This window comes from Taudactylus pleione, unplaced genomic scaffold (assembly GCF_031769625.1).
Source record: "Taudactylus pleione unplaced genomic scaffold, aTauple2 ptg000547l, whole genome shotgun sequence".
NCBI classification, from domain to species: domain Eukaryota; kingdom Metazoa; phylum Chordata; class Amphibia; order Anura; family Myobatrachidae; genus Taudactylus; species Taudactylus pleione.
This window is the reverse complement of record NW_028284949.1, coordinates 979289-998202: the sequence shown is the minus strand read 5'-3', so window position 1 is coordinate 998202 and position 18914 is coordinate 979289. Positions and strand designations below refer to the sequence as shown.

Here is an 18914-nt window from a genome sequence, read left to right as displayed (position 1 = left end):
CAAGTAATTGAATTATACGCCTAAATCCTACAAAACATTAGTATGTTCCCAATGTGCCCTCCCATCTATATACTGTAGTTAAGTTAAAAAAGAAAAAATTCTCAGCAATATGTCAAATACTTACCAAACTTGTGAACACTTAGAAAGAGCTTTAGATAGAATACTCCGACCTTTTGGTCCTATTGTGTAGACATAAAAGGTAACAATATGTTGTATTGTACTTCTCTCCAAGCAGTAGGCTACAGCCTGGTAATTAATGTTCTCCTGGTTCCCTGTTTTATCATAAAGGCTGTTCATTTGCATGTTAAGAAAGTGAGACATCATTCTTTCCACAAAATCCTCATCCTGTGTCTCGAACAAGCAGCATAGTATCTCATTATGGCAATCTGATGACCTTCCCTTTAGCCATTCCTCCAAGAGAAGTTTTCCTCTGAAGGAAAGTGGACAACCAATGGTTTTCTGAGTCTTCTGAATTTGTTTTTCGCTTGAAAGACCAAATAAGAAACGAACAGTTAATTTTAGATGTGGTTGGTCTTCTGATGCCTTCAGTAATTGTTTTACTTTACTATTTTTCAGTAAATCCCTTGCATTCTTTTTAAAGAAGTTGACAAAAAGTAGTTTTACAGATCTATCATACAGGACATAGTAGAGAGCAGCAAAGAACTCCTGCACACTCAGATGGAAGAAGCTGTAGCAGGTGCGGGTGTCAGTGTCCCTGTGGAAGATGTTCTCATTCAGAAACAAAGACTCCACCTCCGACATAGAGAGTCCATGTCTATCAAGATCTGATTCTTCAAAAATAATTTTATAGTCCCAAACTCCTTGATTGGCCAAAGCACACAGCTTCTTTATACATGTGTTTATTGGCTGGATAGAGTCCCTTCCGTGATAATTTATTAAACCCTTTAGGTACAACAGGTAAATGGATGTAGATGTATTGGAATTAATCACAGATAAACCCTGTTTTAGTAGCGGTTTCATAACAGTACATACAATCCAGCAAGTTATAGGGACAACACACATGGTGAACAGAGTATCATTCTCCTTAACTGTACTAAGAGCCTGGTCTGCTTCTTCTTTGGTTTCAAAGAAATTATAGAAATATTCTTCACGCTGATTCCCTGTAAACCCCAGAATTTCCACATATCGAAGACATTCAACAACGTCTATCAGCTTCATCAGTGAGAATGGTCTTGTGGTGATGATTAGTGAGCTGTCACTGAGCAGTGTTTTATTAAACAAACTCTTTACAAGGATTTCTTTTGAGACCTCCTGAAACGGGTCATCACAAACCTCAGTATCATTCATTGGTGACAATTTTAATTCATCCAAACCATCAACAATAAAAAGTATTTCTTCAGAGGTAAGGATGATTGATTTTAACAAGTCAGATGGACATGTCCTTCCAAAATAGCTGGATATATATCTTGCCAGGCTTATGTTACCAGTGATGGTGTTGACTTCTCTACAGCTTATGTAAATCACAAACTGAAACTTGTCTTTATACAGATCCCCAGAGGCCCAGTCCAGCATGATCTTCTGGGATGTCAGAGTCTTTCCTATCCCGGCAGGTCCCTGTAACACCACAGTTTTGGGAACAGTTCCATCATCATCAGGATCAAACAGAGCCTGTATAGAGGTTGGAGAATACTCATCTGATGATCTGTTTGCCATAATCTGTAGATGCCTCTGGCCTGAAGCTATTATCTCATGTTGTCTCTCCCCTTCATCCCGATGGTTCTTGATCAGTAAAAGACTGGTGTATTCTTTCTTCATATTCAGACCTTTCCCTAATCTTTTATCATGATGTTTAATAACACGGTATTTCCTTCTCATCTGATCCATGTATCTTAATTTGATGTCTGTATAGGATTTAATAGAATGTATTAATACAATAATAGATGCCTTGATATACACAACCTAAATTATATTTCTTAAGAGGCAATGAGCTTTGTTTAACAAGAATGTACAGAATTTTTTCCCAATAATTTAAAATAGAGATATATACTTTTTTAATTAACAAACAAAAACACATCTATGCATTTTCTTCATTTAAATAAAAAAAATGAAGATACTGTGGCTGAAATTGAGGTCAGACCAGGGTTTGTACTATAAATGGCTATGATATAGATCATGGTCTTGGCTGTTACAAACCTCCCATCTCTAGTAATAAATGGAAGCAGCCATTTCCTTTATGGTCACAGTATAGTACATTTACAGGTAATTTATTGCTATAGAAGTTACATAGAACATAGCCAAGCACATTGGTAGGGTCCTGTTTGAAGTGTGCTATGGATACTGACTGTATGTGCCAGGCCTATTACTGGTTGCAGTTTGGATATTTAGGGGAAAGCAGAACTATGATCCAGGAGTCAGTTCTGTATGGACAATTTCTAACAATTTTATCAGTGTGTCAAAAGCTTAACACAAATATAAACTCTTAGAAGTATATTTACTAAGTGAAAGTTTTTAGAAGTGGAGATGTTGCCCATAGAAACCAATCTGATTCTACCTATTATCTTCTAGAAGGTGCTAGTTAAATGTTAAGTAGAATCTGATTGGTTGCTATGGGCAACATCTCTTCTAAAAACTCTCACTTTAGTAAATATACCCTAAACATCCTAGGTGTTTCCTTAATTTCCCCATATCTAAACTCACAGATCACTGCATCGCGCAGCCTATAGCATTTACCCCCAGGGGTAAATTTACTAAGTTTCAAGTTTGGTTGAGATCGCAATCTTGGGTGAGTTTAGGCATTATTTTCATCTCGCAAATTTACTAAAGATAAACTTGGGAGAGATTTCTCTCTGTACACTTAAAAACTTAGGTGAGATTGCAAACTCGATTAAACTCCCCATTGGTCAAACTCACTCTACAGTTAGCGGCCACTGATTGGCTGGCGGGTCTGGCTAATGACAGATGCGAGGAGGGGGTGTCCCATCATTAGCCGGGTAGTGCTGTATGTGTAAGCAGCACATACAACGCTATGGGACGTTCTGGTCGGGACTTCGTTCCTGAAGACAGGGGATGCTATGGAGACCAGCACCAGGATGGAGGTGAGTATAGGAACTTTTTTCACAGGTAACCCAGTGGATTTCTACTTGGAGAAGTGGACTGATCACCTGGCAGCAGCTAAGTATGTGTGAGTGTGGTAGGTGTATGTAATAAAGTTGTACTTACTACAGTGTGTGTGTCTTGTAGTTTTTTAAATATTTTTTTATAGTGGGAGTTTGGCTGCCGGGCCACCTGCTGGCACTTGTAGTTCCACAAGTGCCAAAGGGCAGGCTTACTGGCACCTGTAATTCAATGGTGAAAAACAATAGTTCTCGGGAGAGGGGCGGCCCCTTTCTTGGTGGGGTCCCCACTTTCCCTGAGATTCCTGGCTTGGCCTCATCGGCTTGGGGTGATAAAGCTTTGGCCAGGGGGACCCGGTGAAAGGGTCTCCTGGCTGTGGCATTACACCCCGGCCAGATTTGAGTCCAGTGCTGGTTTTAAAAATAGGGGGACCCCTACGCAATTTTTTGCCCCCTATTTTTAAAACCAGGACAGGCTTAGCAGCCCAGTGTTGGTTCCCAAAATATGGGGTAACTCTGCTAATTTTTCCCCCTGCATTTTTAGGAACCAAAACTAGGTGAGCAGTCCCGGACTGGGTATACTTTTTTTTTTTTTGGGGGGGGGGGGGGCCTACACAATTTTTGTTTTGTTTTATCCCTTTTTTTATACAGGTAGAACACACAAGTAGCCTCCACATGTCTTACTGATATGTGCAGGCTGCTTGTTCGAGAGAGTTTGGCAGAGAGAAGACATTGCAACTCGGATGAGTAATCTCTATCTAAACTTGCTACTCGGGTGAGAAATATCAATCTCAGCTAAACATGCTTCTTAGTAAATTTGAGAGTTTCAGAAGCATCAAATCACATGAGTTTTGGCGATGCAAATCGAGTTTAAAAAAAAAAAAAACCGATCAAACTGGATTCTTACTAAATTTACCCCATTATGTTTGTTTTTTTTAGAAATATAGACATACTGTGGCTACATTTTAAAGCAAAGTTTCCCAATCTCCACCATTACAGTCTAGGATATCCATGCTTGATTCCAGATGGATAAATCAAATTGTCTGAGGCACTAATACAGTTATCTGTGCTCAAGCAGGGATATCCTTACAACCTGGACCATAATGGCAGAGTTTGAGAAATTCTGTTTTAAAGTATCCAATGAAAATATTTTACTAACCTTCAAGTGTTGCATTGGAAGACATCCTCTGTAATTTACCTGTAACATAAAAACCAAAAGGGAATACACTCATTACATTACTAATATATACTCCAGTGTAAGTTATAATGTTACTAGGTGGCATATTTACTAAAGGTCGATTTTGATAATTTTTTTTATTAATTTTAAATTGATTTTATTATGATTTTGTGTTTGAGGGTCTAAAGCCGGGTACACACTAGACAACATATTGGACTATGTGAAATATCATCTGTTTGTAAATGTGTGATGTAGACCCTGAAACACAAAACTAAATTCAAATCGATTAAATTTGACCTTTAGTAAATATTTCCCTTGGAGTCATTGGGGAGACTGAGGATACCGGGTGACCTGGGTGTCCTGGGGTTCAGGGATCACACAGTGGAGCAGGTTATAATGAAGGAATGATGAACTTTATTCATGGAGACACACAAATCCAACAAACAGTATGCAGGGTTATATCATTACAGTCCACTCAGAGTTCAGAAAAGTCCTTTCCAGCTGCTGTATATCTCCTCCCTACCTGGCCAGCTGTATCAGGGCACACATAGCTGCTATATATCTTAAGACACTGAGAGGGGACAGTGATTGTCCTTTGTGTGACATTTTCTCCTGCAGTCAGTATTAGAGGAAGTACAGTGACTGTTTAAGAGGAAGTGCACAGTGATTGTCCTTTGTGTGACATTTTCTCCTGCAGTCAGTATTAGAGGAAGTACAGTGACTGTTTAATGTTTCCTCATGCAGTCAGTATAAGAGAAAGTGCATAGTGATTTTCCTGTATGACATATCCTACTGTAGTCAGTATAAGAGGAAGTGCACAGTGACTGTCCTATGTGTGATATTCTTCCTAATTTAGTAAAAGATTGTCCTATGTGTGATGTCTCCTGCTGCAGCCAGTATAAGAGGAAGCATATAGTGACTGTTCTGTTTGTGATGTTTCCTCTTGCAGTCAATATGAGGAAGTGCACAGTTACTGCACTGTTTGTGAGTTTTCCTCCTGCAATGAGTATAAGAAGCACACATTTTGTTTAAGTTAGTGCATAGGTATTATCCTATGTTTGACATTTTCTCCTGCAGCCTGTATAAGAGAAAGTACACAGTGACTGTCCTGTGTGTGATGTTACCTCCTGCAGTCAGTATAAGAGGAAGTGCACAGTGATTGTCCTGTGTGTGTGATGTCTCCTCCTGCAGTCAGTATAAGAGGAAGTGCACAGTGATTATCCATTGTTATGTTTCCTCCTGCAGTCAGTATAAGAGGAAGTGCACAGTGACTGTCCTGTGTGTAATGTATCCTCCTGCAGTCAGTATAAGAGGAAGTGCACAGTGATTGTTCTGTGTGTGATGTTTCCTCCTGCAGTCAGTATAAGAAGAAGTGCACAGTGATTGTCCTGTGTGTGATGTTTCCTCCTGCAGTCAGTATAAGAGGAAGTGCACAGTGATTGTCCTGTGTGTGATGTTTCCTCCTGCAGCCAGTATAAGAGGAAGTGCACAGTGACTGTCCTATTATTATTATTATTATTATTATTATTATTATCATCATCATCCTTTATTTATATGGCACCATAATGGTTCCGCAGTGCCTTACACAGTACATAAACAAATGAGCACACCAGAAAACAGTTGATTACACTTTAAACTAAGCATTAAAAATATAAGCACTCTTGCTAGAGCAGCCTAATAGGCAGCCTATGTGTGGTGTTTCCTCCTGCAGTCAGTATAAGAGGAAGTGCACAGTGACTGTTTTATGTGTGATATTGACTCCTGCAGTCAAACAAGTGATGTGATACTGGGGTTAGATGTACTTGGAGGCTTTCAGGTCCTCACTAAATACTACCAAGACTGTTAAGCTTCCAAAACCCACCCCAGTGAGTGTGCTTACCATGGGATGCATTACTCCTATGTATAAAAGCAAATCACATGAGAGAACTCCCCATTATCTGTGCACCTTACTGGAACTCACCATGTTGTATCACTCTGTGCTGGATATCCTCTGCAGGACCCATAAGATTTATCTCCTTGAAGACCTGTATGGTCACATCAAGAGCTGCTTCCTCTCCATAAACATCTGTGAGAACATTTTTTGTGGTAACACAATCTGCCATCTCCAGGCGCCCACGTGGGATGGGGCCTCGTCCTCCATCGGAGAAATCGGACAACTTGTTCTTAAATCGCTTGAAGTCATATTGTGTCAGATCTTCCAGAGCCTCACACAGAAGATCTCCAGGTGTCCTGTTCCTCTCACACCGAGCTCCTGATGAGAACAGAGTAACATCTTATAACTGAACTTACACAGAGACACACTTTCTCCACTGAGACTATGAGGGGTATTTAATATGGGAGTGAAAAGTCCGTGCTGGACTTTTCGCTCCACATCAGAGATTTTTCTGGGATAAAGTATCAGACGCGCGCTCGCTTTATCCCTGTATTCAATATAAAACCTACGAAAACGGGACCCGGCGAAGTGGGATTTGCGATAAAAAACGAAATTTACCTGAAAAAAATTGTAGGACCCCCTAAAGCTGTAAAAACATGGGAGATCACTATGGGTACTGCAAATGAAAGTCGGGGATTTAAATAGCTGCGGCAGGTGCTTTTTTCCCGACATTGAAGAACTGATGCAGAAGAGCACTTAGGTTATTTTTATTTTAGTGGTCCCATCAAATTTGGGGTACATGAAAATGCGTAGTAGCATATTTTGATGTCCCTAAAGTAATTTTTTTAAAATTCTGCAACTGTGCACCTGCCGCTATTAATCTATTCTAGAATACACCTGCCGCATACTTGCAGAATAGCCCTGACACCTATTTCCCTAGTTTTAAACAATTTTTTCCCATTTTTTTTTTATCACCCCAATTTTTAAATTAATTTTTTGGGGTGTCCCTATTTTTCTTTAAACTTTTTTTGACACAGTTAATTTTAAAATATCATTCCCAGGGGTGCAGGCTATTTTTTTTTAAGCCTGCACCCCTAAACCCCAATTCTGCACTTTTTTTCGACACCTATTCAGTGGTGAAAAGTTATCCCCGTTTTTTGTCAAAGACTTTTGGAACCTGTGAAAAGTCTTTGAAATTGAATATGGTGTAAAACCAAAACCTGCGATAATGATGTCATAGGTGCGAAAACATCGCAAAAACTGAGTTTTTGCTCCATATTGAATACACCTATATGACTTGTTTCAGAGGTGGACATTATCCTGATGTAATGATGGTGGTTAGCATTTGTGTATAGATTTGAAGGTATTAGAAACAGCAACTGCATACCATGGGTGTTTCTGGGCAGTAACTGGGAGGTGGTCTGAAATGAATAAAAAAAGAGGCCATCTCATGGGCGTGTAATGGGAGTGAAGTGGGCATGTTAGTAAACACAGCTGTATTCTCAATCATAGTGCTGCAGCAACAGAAGCCATGTTTATAGAAATTTCCAAAGAAGGCTTTGTGCCAGCCAAAGGCTGCTTAGGAAAAAAGGCCATTACTCACTGCATATTCATCTGGATGTCTCTGCTGCAGTATCTGGATGGTACATAGATGGTAAGTAGTTAGACAGTCAATAGGTCAACACCAGATGATCAACATCTAAGAGGTTCAAAAGGTGCCATCAGGGTCAAAATGTCAACAACTAAATGGTCAATATGGACTAAGGTTGGCATGGTCAAAAGGCAGACAAACAAATGATCAACACAAAAATGATGACACATGGTTTTTCATGATTTTTAGGGTTAAGTCTAGGATTAAGTTGTGGAAGGGGACGGTTAGGGTTAGGCACCAGGGTGAGGGTTAGAAATAGATGCTAATGGGAGGGTTAGGGTTAAAATAACAAAACATATCTTAACCTATTCTGTGTCGACCATTTTCAAGGCAAAATTTTAAACCGTTCAATGTTTTGATTCTCTTTACCTAATTCCATGTCAACCATTTTGGTGTTGACCTTTTGACCCTGTCAACCTTTTGACAATGTCAACCTATTCCCTGTCGACCATCTGGTGTTGACCTTATTGACTATGTACTATCTATATTTCAATCCACACTGTCCTGCTGCATTTGACACTTCCTTCTCATACAAACACTACAATCCTTAGGTTTTCCGAACACGACCCTGTCCTGGCTCTCATAATACCTATTGCTCTTTCAGTGTTTGTTTTTTTACTCCACCTCCGAATCACTACCTCTGTCTGTTGGAGTACTGCAAGGCTCAATCTTAGGTCCTCTCCATCTCTTAATCTATACCACATCTCTTGGCAAACTTATCAGCTCTTTTGGATTTCTGCATCATCAGTATGAGGATGATACTCAGATTTAACTATCTATAATAGTCAGAGTTACTGAATATCTTTCTGCTATTTCATCTTGGATGTCATCTCATCACCTCAAACTTAAACTTTTCAAAACAGAATAAATATTATTTCCACCAGCCAATAGTAATTACCAACATGATATCTCTATCACTGTTGGTAACTCAACAATCAAATCTACCCTACAAGCTCACTGCCTAGGTATCATCCTTAACTCTGAACTGTCCCTTGTTCCCCACATTCAATCTGTTTCCAAATCCTGTTACATAAGTCTAAAAAACATTAGCAGGATATGCCCATAGCTTACATAATACATTGCAAAAACTCTAATTCATGCACTCAGTATCTCCCGCATTGATTATTGTCATAGTCTCCTTACTGGTCTTCCCCAAACCAGACTTGCCCCACTACAATCCATTTTGAATGCAGCTGCTCCATTCTGTCAGTCCCCCCATTGGTTACCTGAATTCTTCCTACTGTAATTTAATACAAAAATATTCTTACGTACACGATATAAGACTATTAATCAAGCTATACCAACTTACATCTCTTCACTTAACTTTAAATATTTCCCAGCTCAATCTCTCCGGTCTGCACAAGATCTGTGTTTCTCATCCACACATATTACCTGCTCCCATTCACAGTTACAGGACTTTTTTCACCGCAGCTGCATAGACCCGGCTTTTCAGGCGTTGAAGTGGACGCTTGGAGATGACATCATCTCCAAGCGCCACTGAGGTCGGCCAATCGGCAGGCATGCGGCATGATCCAGGTCACAGTGACCCAGATCATGCCGTTTATACTGCAGGGTTTCACAGGTTATTCCCGTGTTAAACCCTGCTAGTTACCTGGGTTGGATTGCCGGGGTCACTCGACCTGGAAATCCAACCCTTTCCCCTTTTAGACCAAAGAGCTACCCAGGTTAACCCTGCAATAACCCGGGTTTTAGCTCTGGTGTAAAAGGGGTATTAGACTTTCCTCTAGTCTCTAAACATTCAAGCTTTCCCTGAAAACTTACCTCTTCAGGCAAACGTATCAAATTTCAGAATCCATTATTAATGATAATGGATCTGTCACTCACCTCTAAGTGAGCAATCAGCCATCATGCTTGAGACAGTCTGATCCTACTGTATGTATCCTAATAGGGAATAAACAGCCGATTACTCACAGAAGGACACAATGAGACCATTGAATTGGATATATAAAGCTGTCCATATAGGAATAAATAATAATTTAAATTAAAATGTACAATTAAAAACAGTAATTAATGGTTGACCTTTCTAATTTTGAGAAGTATATCAGGAGAATGTTGTTACAAGTTAGTTTAAAAGAATATTTGGAACAGGAAAATAACAAATATGGTAGTGTGTACGGAACAACTGTTTACATAATGAGGAATATATTGGACTTTTTTGATGTTTACTGAATATCCTATGTGTGGAGGAACTGAATTAATGGCCTTCATTTTCTGGTACCCATGGGGAGAATCGGAGTAAGTATAATGTTTATAAGTATTAACATAGATCTTGTCTCTCTATATATATTTGTTAGTTATTGTGAAATACATTGGGAAAATAAATAAACAAGTGTAAAACTTATAGTTAGAATAATGTAGGTTTAAATAATAATTAGGAACTCTTTGAATGTGTACATGACTGTAGAAAAGGCATATGAAATCGGTATTGAAATAAGTGAGAATCATAGTATAGGGTAGTGTGTAGCTACTAACCTTTGTGCAATGAGAAATAATATTGTTTATTTTTTATTAAATAAAACAAAAACCTGTGTTTTAGATTACATATATATGTATAGTTTGTTTAATCAATAACTATATATCTATATATTATATTTAGTTGTATTCAGTTTTATGAAGAAAAAAAAGAGTATTCCCTGCCTTATTTTACAATATGCATATATTATACATATTTTCTGTATTAAACTAGCATGATCATTAGCTATGATTGGAAACATCCGAGGATTGTTTGAACTGAATCGTTCTTTCAGTATTTTGAGTGATTGATTTTGGTTATTTATTTATTATTTTTTATAATATATGTTCTTTGTATTTTTGATTCATTTGAAATGAACACGTGAGACCATGGTTATTACACAAGTGTTTTTTAATTAACTCCCTAATGAAAGGGCGTAAACTGTGAGCATAATAAAGGCTTGTCTGGGACTTTAGGACAATTACGCCCTCCTTCTGAAGAAACCAATATTTTTACCTCGGAGAAACACTTTAAGGTTTTGGAGCTATTCTGTTAGGATCCGTGACAGCGGATCATCTTAGTGGCAGGTCCCAGCTATAGTTGTCACTGGGACACTGGATCTTGTCCTGATCCATGTTGCGACTGTTGCAGGCAGCCGGATTCCTGTCTTGTCAGTGTACAGCTTTAGCTGTCTGTCTGTGTGCTGAATTCAGCTGCACACTAGTTAATCATGTCTTGTCTGTGTGCATAGCTCAGGTGCACACTGGAAGTCATTAGGAAAGGTTCTGCAGGAAACGCCTTTGAGTGGATCCTGCATAACATACGTTTCAGCCAGCCCTTCACTCCATGCCAGCTACAGCATTTGTTGTGGCTTCCGGTTCTAGTGAGAGGTTATCCTCCAGTGTGTTCCAACTCCTCGTGTTCGTGTCTGTGATCTTCCTGCAAGTTTCATCCAAGCAGTGGCTGTTGCTTCCCAGCGTGTGTATGATTTACCTGCAAATTCATCAGAGCTGTATCTGCCACATCTCAGCATCTGTGTAATCTCTGCAAGTACATTTAAGCAGTGTCATCTGCATGTCAGTATTGTGAACTTTTGTTTATTCATTCCAGTACTCTCAGCAGCTTCTCTGTGTCAGTATGACCTATCAGCTAAATACACCCAGCTGTCAGCACTGCAATTCAGTGCTATGTGCACAATCTCCAATTTACAACTCCTCAATTTCAGTTGTAATTCATTGTCTGTATATTCAAGCAAGCAATAACTTTTACAGCAATTCCTGATATCCCTAAGTGCACACCAGCAATTCAGGCTGCAACTAGCCAAGTGCATACCAGCTATTTAGGCTGCAACTAGCCAAGTGCATACCAGCTATTCAGGCTGCAACTAGCCAAGTGCATACCAGTCCTCAAGACTGCAACAAGCCAAGTGCATACTAGCTATTCAGGCTGCAACTAGCCAAGTGCATACCAGTCTTCAAGACTGCAACCTACCAAGTACATTTCAACTAGAAGCCATCTTGTCCTCACAATTCCTTATCAATCGACTTTTATCAATTGACTCTTTAAGTATCTATTATCAATTGACTCTTGATCAACCAATTTACTATGCTCCCCTGAGCTTCATGTTCCTGGTATGATTCAATTGTGAACCTTCTCTGAGATTCATAACATATTCTACTAGAGCTGCACGTTGTCGTAACCATCCTCTGGCCACACTGCTGTGAATTAACGGTGACTCCATTATCCCATCAACGGTCTCTTAGCACTGCCATCCACCAGCATTGTCATCGGCTTTATCAGCGGCTTTCACCAAGAGCATTGGAAGCTCTCTCACTACCGCTACCTGAATGGACCACGCCAGCGGCTGTGGCTTGCAAGTGTGCCACCAGTGAGATAAAGAAACCTGCCGGTGCAGAGGGGAAGCACCTATGGACACTCAGCAGTAAAAGATCCCGGCCATCATACGGTACCTTGCGGCTGTGGAACTGAGGCTTTGGTACCGATCCACTTTCAATTGAAAGATTCCAGCTTTTATACGGTGAACTGAAGTCCCAACATCAATCCACCTTATATCAACTATTAGCCTATGAATTTTAAGAATATCAATAAGCGGGTCTGACTTTAATATTGATCGGAACTTGCCCATATACACCTTTATACTAGAAGGTGTGAGACTGCTCACATATGGATAACATCTATTCATTCTAATGTGGAAACTATCATAGCAGAACTTGCATGGTTCTTGGATTGGAAAGGACTATTTTTAGATTGGCAGCCTTAAAGGTTTTATATTATTGTACATTATATATACTAAATGTCCCTTATAAGTTATTATACATTGTGTGTTTTAATAACATTATTTGTGTGTTTCTCTATTGCTGAGGTCATCTGGGAAACATGTGCCATTATCTAGGAGGTTTCCTGAATTAGTAGTAACCCTTTATACTATATATATCTATTACACTAAATCAGAAATGCCATCAGAGGATGGATATTTAGCAGATAAGTCAGGAAATGTTACGGCATTGGCAGGACCCTGTAACCCTGGCAATGCCAGGACTTATTACAGAAAACATTGGTAACACATAGTAATAGTAGGGTTGGTATAGATGCTGCGTATTATCACTCTGCCAAGCCAGACTTGTTCTATATCTGCTCCTGCATCATCCAGACACAACCTAGAAACATCAGGGTCTCCTTTTGGCAGAGGTCTCTAAATGGAACCCTGTCCTGGGAATTTCTGCAATCTGTAGTCCATAGGCTCAGGGGCGGTCATGGTGACATCTGCCCCCCAGGCCACTACAATTTTAAAGTTAGGGGGCAGCCAGGTGGATGCAGCCATGCACTGAATCACATGCCCGACGCCATGGAGACAGAGAGAGGAAACTCCCCGACCGCTCCATTTATGTTATTCATACAGTCAGAGCGGCCGGGGAGCATCTTCTCTCTGTCTCCCATCCAACTGTCACATACCTGTGATGCAGCTGCAGCGTCCGGCTGTGTTTGGCAGAATGCTGATTGGTGGATGGCTCTAGTCCCATCCACAAATCACAGTAGTGGGATGTCACCCCACACTGATTGGTGGATGGCTGGAGCTATCCACCAATCAGAATTCAGAAGGCTGCAGGAGGACTACACAATGAGAAAAACTGATTACAGCAGGGTAAGTATGCTGAAGGTTCAGAGGGGGTCATTCAGACCCGCTCGCGAGCGGCAGGACGCTCGCAAGCGGGTCGATGTTCCCCACTGCGCATGCACATGACGGAGGGAGCTCAGTCGTGCGCATGCGCGAGACCCGACGAGCGACGGGCTTTCCATCGCTCCGGGTCTTGCACCAAAGGGGGCGTGCTGTCGATGTTGATTGACAGCACGCCCCCTTTGGTGGGCGTGCTGGGGGCGTGCCTGTCAGACGGAGGCGTTCCCATGGGAACGCCTACCGTCTGAAGCCGGCCCCACTGACATCACTAGTGATGTCAGTGGGAGTGATATTGGCTCTGATAGAGCCAAAATCACTCCAGGGCTTGCGGCAGGGAGACCCTACCGCAGGGTCTCCGTTGCAAGTCTGATGGTCGCGATGGTCAAGACCATCGCGACCATCTTTTTGGCCGCTTGCATATGCTGTGGGTGGTTACCCACAGCTATGCGAGCGGCCAGGAGGCCGCTCCATTTTCAGGGAGGAGGGCCCTGATTCAGAGCGAGCGCTCTGGTCAGAGCGTTCAGCTCTGAATCAGGCCCAGAGTTCTATAGTTGGGTCGCCTCTTAGATCTGAGGTCTGGACACTATTTGCAATGAGGGAGGGAGAATGTATTTGAACCATAACTTTTAATAAAAAGGGCAGACAGATTTTGGGCAAGATGTTTAATGAGAAGGTATTTGTGGCATTATTTTAAATATGGATTTGCTTGTGTGTGTGTGTGCGTGTGCATGAGAGGATAATCTAGTGCATTATTTGTATTAAGTGAGTTGTGTGTGTGTGGGAGACAAATCTGTGGTTTAATTTTTTCATGAGGGAGGAGGGGGATTATCAAATTTGAGGTACAGCTTTTATTCAAGTGTGTGGGGGGTCCTATCTGGGGTAGGAATGTTAATAATGGAGGTTTGGGTCGGTAAAATTTGAGGTTTGATTATAAACAAAGGGGGTGATAGATCTGGTATAAAATGTTTAATGAGCGCGTAGAGGCGGTCAGATTTGAGGGTTTATTTGCGGGTTCTAACACTCTGCGCTTTTGATTGTGTTAATGCCCAAACGTTAAAAGGGCAATGCTATTACTAACTGTGTTTTGCTAGCCGTGCTTTGCTAGTAAAAGCATTGCCCTTTTAAATTTCAGGCATTAACACGATCAGAAGCGCCAAGAGTTACAGTAGAACCCAACACTTAGTAAATTAACCCCATGGAGTCTGATTTTAACTGTGTTTATTGTATAGACAATAGAATAGTCCCTGCTTTGTCAGTTGGGTCTGGTAAGGTTTGTATTTGTTTATAGGTCTTTGACATAAGATTTTTTAATATTTAAATTGCTACTTAAACCATACCCACATTACCTAAGCCAAACCCACATTACATATACTACACCCACATTACATATACTACACCCACATTACATAAACCACACCCACATTACATAAACCATTCCTGCTAAATTTTCGTTACACAAATTTTTCCATTGCAGTCTGCTGGTAGAAAAGCTGGGGCCAAATGCTTGTGTTGCCCCCCAGGCTAAAAGTTGCCAGCCAGCCCCTGCATAGGCTACAGCAGCTGATGCCATCTGGAGCTGATGTTACCCGCCGGGGCCAAGCTCCTGCCTGCTTCATACTCCAGAGCTTGGTAAATCTGACAGCATAGTCACCTCCATATAAACCTATTGAGGTGGCTTCTACTGTCAGAAATAGAAGAACTGTGGCAGATATTGGTTTATGTCTGCTGTGGTCCCTCCAAGTACATCCAGGGGATCCATAACCACGATAACGAGTGGTTACAGGCAAAATCGTACAAATACTACTTGATAAATCTCCTCCAATCATTACTCACAGATCTGCAAACTGCCCCTATCATTAGTCCCCTTTTGGGATTGTACAGTCGGGAAGCAGGTGGTTGGCATTTAGACCGTCGGCTTTCCGGACTGCATTCCATCAAGGGAGTATTATAAATGATAGTCAAAGCCAATGCATAATAAATATTGTTATACTGTTTTCTTTGAGACTGTAATCCTCCACCAATGCCAATGTCAGATTTCAATAGATGCCAAACCCGCTGTTTAGTAAATTTTCCCCATAGTTTAGTACAGTGTCGGACTGGGGCATAAAGGGCCCACCGGGAAAATGCAGTGGTAGGGGCCCATGCTTAAGGGGTGTGGTCAGACCCCAGAGATGCAAGCACCTGTGTTGATCAGTGGTTCTACACCAGGTAACTGACCATATAATTGAGTAACAATGTATGATTTAAGGTCTGGAACATGACATCTAGAGTAGGGGGGTGGGCCCTCAGGCAGTGGGGCCCACCGGGGATTTCCCCTGTACCCCTGTGGGCCAGTCCAACCCTGGTGTAGTATGTACATCCTCTTAACTATAAAATCAGGTGCCAAATTACTGCATACAGTTAAATGACAATAGGCCAGGCTTGCCGACATTCTGGTAGCCTCCTCCAGGAGGGGGCAGCCAGGTCGGACAAACAGGGAAGAGTGACGCTTATAGAGGGGGCGTGGCCGGGGATACTACCCTGCGAGGTTTTCGGCATTGTAAAGCAGGCGGCAGGATCAGGATGAAGCAATTCAGTGTGAGTCGCATCATCGCCTCCTCCACTGCGGGGGGATTCGCGGGGGCTCTGCGGGGCCACCAGCTGGCCGGGAGGCTTACCTTCTTTTCCAGGGGGTCGGGAGCAGCACCCGATTTTCAGGAGGCTCCCGACCAAATCGGGAGAGTAGGTAAGTATGCAATAGGCTTATCTTACACTTCCAATCTTCCAAATCCTGGTATACAACAAACCGCTGGCCACTGCCCACTTGGCTGCACTATGCCCCTTGGATCTCACTTGACTGCTTTCCCCAGAAAGGAAAAAGCCAGAAAATAGGCAAGCATGCAATAGACAGACAGACAGTAAGACAGACAGAGATCCAGCCCCACCCTGAGACTTACTGAGCCATCTGTGTGTAGCACATTATTATATATGATGTATATTAGTGCTATTTTATATAGTATAATACAGATCACGTTTTACATTGCTGTTTGTGTGTATAAGATGAATTAAAGTGTACATTGTATATTAGTGAATAATAATAATAATAATAATAAAATGCAATATATAATACATATTATATTACCTCCTCCAGCTTTCTGCACTGTGACTATCCCAGAAGTATTTCTGTGAAGTTACATTGTGTATATCACATAAAATGTAGTTTATCTGTCTGTCCTTCCTGTTGGGGATATGCAGAGAGCCCGGCTGTCATCACCCTGCCCACAGCAACTACTTCTCCTTTCTTTTAACCCTAAGTCAACTCCCATCCCCTCCTGGCTGATGCTGCAAGTACCTCATATCTAAATGTAATCCCCACCTCACTGGCACTCCCATACTCCAAGCTAGGGATTGGACATCGGAATCCAATGGTTACTAACCAGCAACGGCTACTGCCCTCTTACCTGAGGGGGGCTGCTGCTCAGGGGCGTTTCTAGAGAGGAGGGGGCCCGTGTGCAGTCTCCGACACAGCCCCCTCCTCTCTGCCCGGCAGCCGGCAGCGCACCGAGCTGTGCGCAGAAAGCGCCGGAGTTAGAGACTCTGGGCACTAGAGTGCGCACATAGTCTATAGACTATGCGCAGGTCACCAGGAAAATGGGCGCGGCGGCCATTTTCCCTGTACTGCGCAAGTGCAAACGATGGGAAAATGGCCGCGGCGGCCATTTTCCAGTCATTATTTCAGCGCCGGACCCCCGCATTGACGTAGGACTCCGGAGAGGTAAGTAACCGTATGGGTGCAGGGTGTGCGGTACGGGGCTCCCTGGACCCAGGGCCCATGTGCCCCGCACACCTTGCACCCATTATAGATACACCCTTGCTGCTGCTGCTTCTGGTCCCAGCGCCTGCACAATGAATGTCAGGCACCAGGACTCGCACAAGTGTATGAGAAGCTGTAGCGCCACACATGCACATAACACTAGACCAGCTTCGAGAAACCGCTCTCAGCTTATGGCAGCCCAGACTGGCAGTCCCAGGAGGGAGACACCTCCCCCTAGCGATGCCTCTGCGTGACTGGCAGGAGGCACTTCTAATAGAAAGCTACCTCCAGTCACAGTGTAGCCAGTGTAGTCACAGTTCATATTGGTATCGTTAAAATCATCCAGTTTTCGGCCCCTTCCAACGACCAAACGACCATCGATGTGCGGACACAAATGGTTGATAACGGTAACGACCATCACCCGTGCATGCTGGTCAACTTGGTCAATATCGACCAGGTTACTATATGGACCCGCGATTGTTGATCGCAGGTTGTTATAGTCGTTTTGGGGGTTGGTGCATATGCTGGATGTTCGATATCAAACATCCAGCACATGCAGGACGATTGGACAACGATTTCTTTATCGTTGTCTGATCTGAACGGGTGTATGCACCATAATGGTGCAATTCATATATTAATTAGTAGCTATCTCCATACAGTTTTTCTGCCTAATGTATTTCTATATCTTTATTCATTAATTATTATTATATCTATTGTTTTTGTTAAATGATTTGCACACATAACACAACTTATATGATAGAAGGTATAGAGACCATACATCACCAATAAAACAAGTAATATATAAAGCTGTGTCTATAAGGAAAGTCTGACCTTATTTTTGACCGGACAGTGGCAGAATATTAGTATGATTCTATTATAAAAGGATATTACACAGTGGATTTATACTAATGTCTGTTAGTTATTTTCTAACCATATCTGTAACACAAACTACATGCAAGAAAATAATAGGTAATATGCCTTAATACTGTGTTTGTGTTGCTAGGTAGCAAGTAATTAAGTTTGAGGTACTATGAAGAAATAAACTATAATAGACCTTTCATTGATATAATCTCAGTGTTTAAGTGCTGAGATTCTCTTTGCCAGGACAGTGTATCAGACAAATCATTAAGGATATAGGGGGTCTATTTACTAAGCAGTGTTAGGGGACAGAGTGAAAAGTGATAAGAAAGTGATAAGGTGCCAGCCAATCAGCTCCCAACTGTCATCTCACAGGCTGTGTTTGAAAATGACAGTTGGGAGCTGATTGGCTGTCTCCTAACACTGCTTAGTAAATAGACCCCATAATATAATAACTCTCAGCAGATGATCTTTTCCTCATCAGAGTTCTGTTTTCATTTGTATGTTTACTATTCCCGCTACCACCCCTCAGTACAAGGTGCCAGCATTTGTATCATGTGTACACAGTATGTTTCATTGCAGAGCATGCAAAAATCCTATATAGTGATCATTTGTACAAAACACAATATATTAATAAGAAGAAGTATTTTCAAACAGAAGTAGTCATGACATTTATAGATCATTACTAATGTGTAACACCCACTATGGGAGGTATTATGTCTGACATTGTGCATTACGCTACAGCGCCTGTCTGCCATTACACAGGCAGACAATTCCCAGCACCCTCTGCAGCTGCCCAAGTGGTCAGGGGCATGTCAC

At 41.7% G+C, this 18914-nt stretch overlaps 1 protein-coding gene across 1 annotated transcript in view; it reads right to left on the bottom strand.

Moving 5' to 3' along the window:
* Nucleotides 1-14126, bottom strand: part of LOC148500725 (NACHT, LRR and PYD domains-containing protein 3-like) — a gene marked incomplete at its 5' end in the record, with an annotated part of 56558 nt that extends 42432 nt beyond the window's left edge. Inside the window, 4 exon segments of the mRNA XM_088451426.1 lie at nucleotides 125-1862; nucleotides 4234-4272; nucleotides 6212-6502; nucleotides 14069-14126. Coding sequence (XP_088307552.1) covers nucleotides 125-1862; nucleotides 4234-4272; nucleotides 6212-6502; nucleotides 14069-14126 — 2126 coding nt within the window.
* Between the last annotated feature and the right edge of the window lie 4788 nt (nucleotides 14127-18914).